Source organism: Scardinius erythrophthalmus, assembly GCF_964197995.2.
Source record: "Scardinius erythrophthalmus genome assembly, chromosome: 7".
Taxonomy (NCBI): domain Eukaryota; kingdom Metazoa; phylum Chordata; class Actinopteri; order Cypriniformes; family Leuciscidae; genus Scardinius; species Scardinius erythrophthalmus.
The window spans coordinates 2,831,972-2,834,471 of record NC_138227.1 but is presented as its reverse complement, the minus strand read 5'-3'; the positions used below and the strand labels follow the sequence as shown (position 1 = coordinate 2,834,471).

At 39.7% G+C, this 2,500-nt stretch overlaps 1 protein-coding gene across 1 annotated transcript in view; it reads right to left on the bottom strand.

Annotated features, from left to right (window-relative positions):
* Positions 1 to 2,500, bottom strand: part of otx5 (orthodenticle homolog 5) — a 4,149-nt gene that overhangs the window by 974 nt on the left and 675 nt on the right. Inside the window, exons 2-3 of the mRNA XM_081369896.1 lie at positions 1,530 to 1,681; positions 1 to 641 (exon numbers count right to left, since the gene is read on the bottom strand). The exon at positions 1 to 641 is cut by the window's left edge and continues 974 nt beyond it. Of these exons, the coding sequence (XP_081226022.1) occupies positions 9 to 641; positions 1,530 to 1,681 (785 nt within the window). The 3' untranslated portion in view covers positions 1 to 8. The remainder of the gene's footprint in view (positions 642 to 1,529; positions 1,682 to 2,500) is intronic.

The window sequence follows — 2,500 nt, the reverse complement described above, 5'->3', positions numbered from 1 at the left end:
TGAACGCCCTACAGGACCTGGAACTTCCAGGAGTTTTGGTCCTTGTAGTCCAGACAGTCCGCGGCGCTGAAGTTCAGTTTCCAGGACGCCGTTTGGTCTTTGTAGTCTAGACAGTCGACGGCGCCGAATCCCAGTGACGCGGCGCTGTAGCCCTGGGACGACAGCGAGGCGGGTGATTGGCTGAGAGCGCCGCTCATGGAGCCGGTGATGGGGCTGAGAGCGCCCCCGGTGGCCGACAGCTGCGGGTGCATGGGAGACAGGTACGAGCTGCAGTCCAGCCCGGTGAAGTAGGACGAGGAGGTGGCGTAGCCTTGCCCGTACGCCGGGGCCTGTGTGTAGGTCATGGGGTAGCCGCCGGAGCGCTGAAGGCACGTCCCGGACACCGACAGCGGGTCCGGCAGCGGAGAGATGGACGCGGGGCTCCAGATGGACACGGTGGCGCTGGTGGAGCTCGGGGTGATGGAGGTCCCGGGGGGAGGTGGGGGGGGAGGAGGGCTGTAGTTGGTGCCGGTGTTGGCCTCGCTCACGCTGGGCTCGCGGGCGGGCGAGGACTTCTTCTTCGGGGGTCTGGGTTTGGTTTGGCCGCTGGTCTGTTGCTGCTGCTGTTGACGACACTTGGCGCGCCGGTTCTTAAACCACACCTGCAGGAAAACACACAGTCGCGTTACGCTACAGGACGCCTGGGACGCCTCTGACACATGAAACATGCTGATGTCTTCGCTGGTTTGAGTTGTTTTAAATTTAATTTATATTTGTTTGTCGTTTATTTAAATTTCTGATATACAAGCAGGAAAAATCGATTAAGTGTGATTAATCGATTACTTGCAATTAATCAATTACTCGTGATTAATCGATTTGACAGCACTTATGTATGTATATATATATATATATATATATATATGTATACATGTACACTGTATATATATGTACATGTTTGTATGTATGTATATATATATATATATATATATACACACAAATATATTCAGGCGGTCAAATCGATTCATCGCGATTAATCACATCTAACATAAAAGTTAGTTTATAAAATATATATATATGTGTGTGTGTGTGTGTGTGTGTGTGTGTGTGTGTGTGTGTGTGTCTGTCTACATACTGTATACATATATAAATATATTATATAAACACAAACTTTTATGTTAGAATTGATTTATTGGGATTAATCAATTTGACAGCATTATATATATAGGTGACACTTTACAATAAGGTTCCATTTGTTAACATTAGTCAACTAGATATGAACTAACGATGAACAACACTTTAAAAGCAAGTATTTAACTTAGTTAATATTAATTTCAACATTTAATAGTACAGTATTAAATTAAAAAAGTATATGTTAATATTATTTAATGGGACTGAGCTGACATGAACGCAACAATCAACTGCTGTATTTTTATTACTAATGTTAATAAAGATTAATATACACATTTTTGCTTATTGTTGGCAAATGTTAATGCATTAACTAATGGGACCTTATTGTATTGTGTGTGTGTGTGTGTGTGTTCTGGCCTCACCTGGACTCTGGACTCGGGCAGGTTGATCTTGAGCGCGACCTCTTCCCTCATGAATATATCCGGGTAACGCGTCTTGGCGAACAACGCCTCGAGGATGTCGAGCTGCGCGCGCGTGAACGTGGTTCTCTCGCGCCGCTGTTTGCGTGGCGTGTCTGAAAACACACACACACACACATAAACACCAACAGTTCAACATCTTGTCTTCAATGTGCATGTATCTATCCATCTGTCTATTAGCCACAATATGTTAAAAATATATAATTGTACTCGTTTTTTTTATTACACTTGTAAAAGAAAGAATTTATGTAGTATCTATAAATGTTATGTTTTTACTTAGTCTATAAACCTGATAATTAATTAACCGAAGCGTTGTTTTTTAATTTCTTGAAATAATATAATATCTCTGACTCTGTGGATTAATAAAGGTTTCACTGCAATTGGTCAAACGGGAAACTCGCATTAATTATCTCAATCAGCAGCATTAATTATTATATTTATCCGTGTTTACAATGATAATTATTTCGCATTTGGCTCAACGATTATCAGACTTTTACTAAATAAACCAAGCCATATTATATTTATACCATTTATATCATAATTATCGAAAAAGAAAATGTATTTTAAATCACATGCGTGTCATTTTAGTTCATCGCCCTCATTTTCATATTTCAACAGCTCATTTAAATGGATATTCGTTGCTTTGCCTTAACATTCGATTTTTAACAAATTAATTCGAAAAATTGTATCCAAGGCGAATTCAAAATGAAGTTCGATATAAAGGCTTAATATAAACTTTATATTTTCGATTGCAGTAACTGTATTTAGTCATGATAGCCTATCTTTAATAAACGCAAAATATTTGTTATCATTCTGAAAAGCAAAAGGGAGAATAAATCATATTTATAAGTAACTCATAATATAATAATGTTTTCAGCACGTTTCTAAGCGCATTTATATACATAAATACTTAA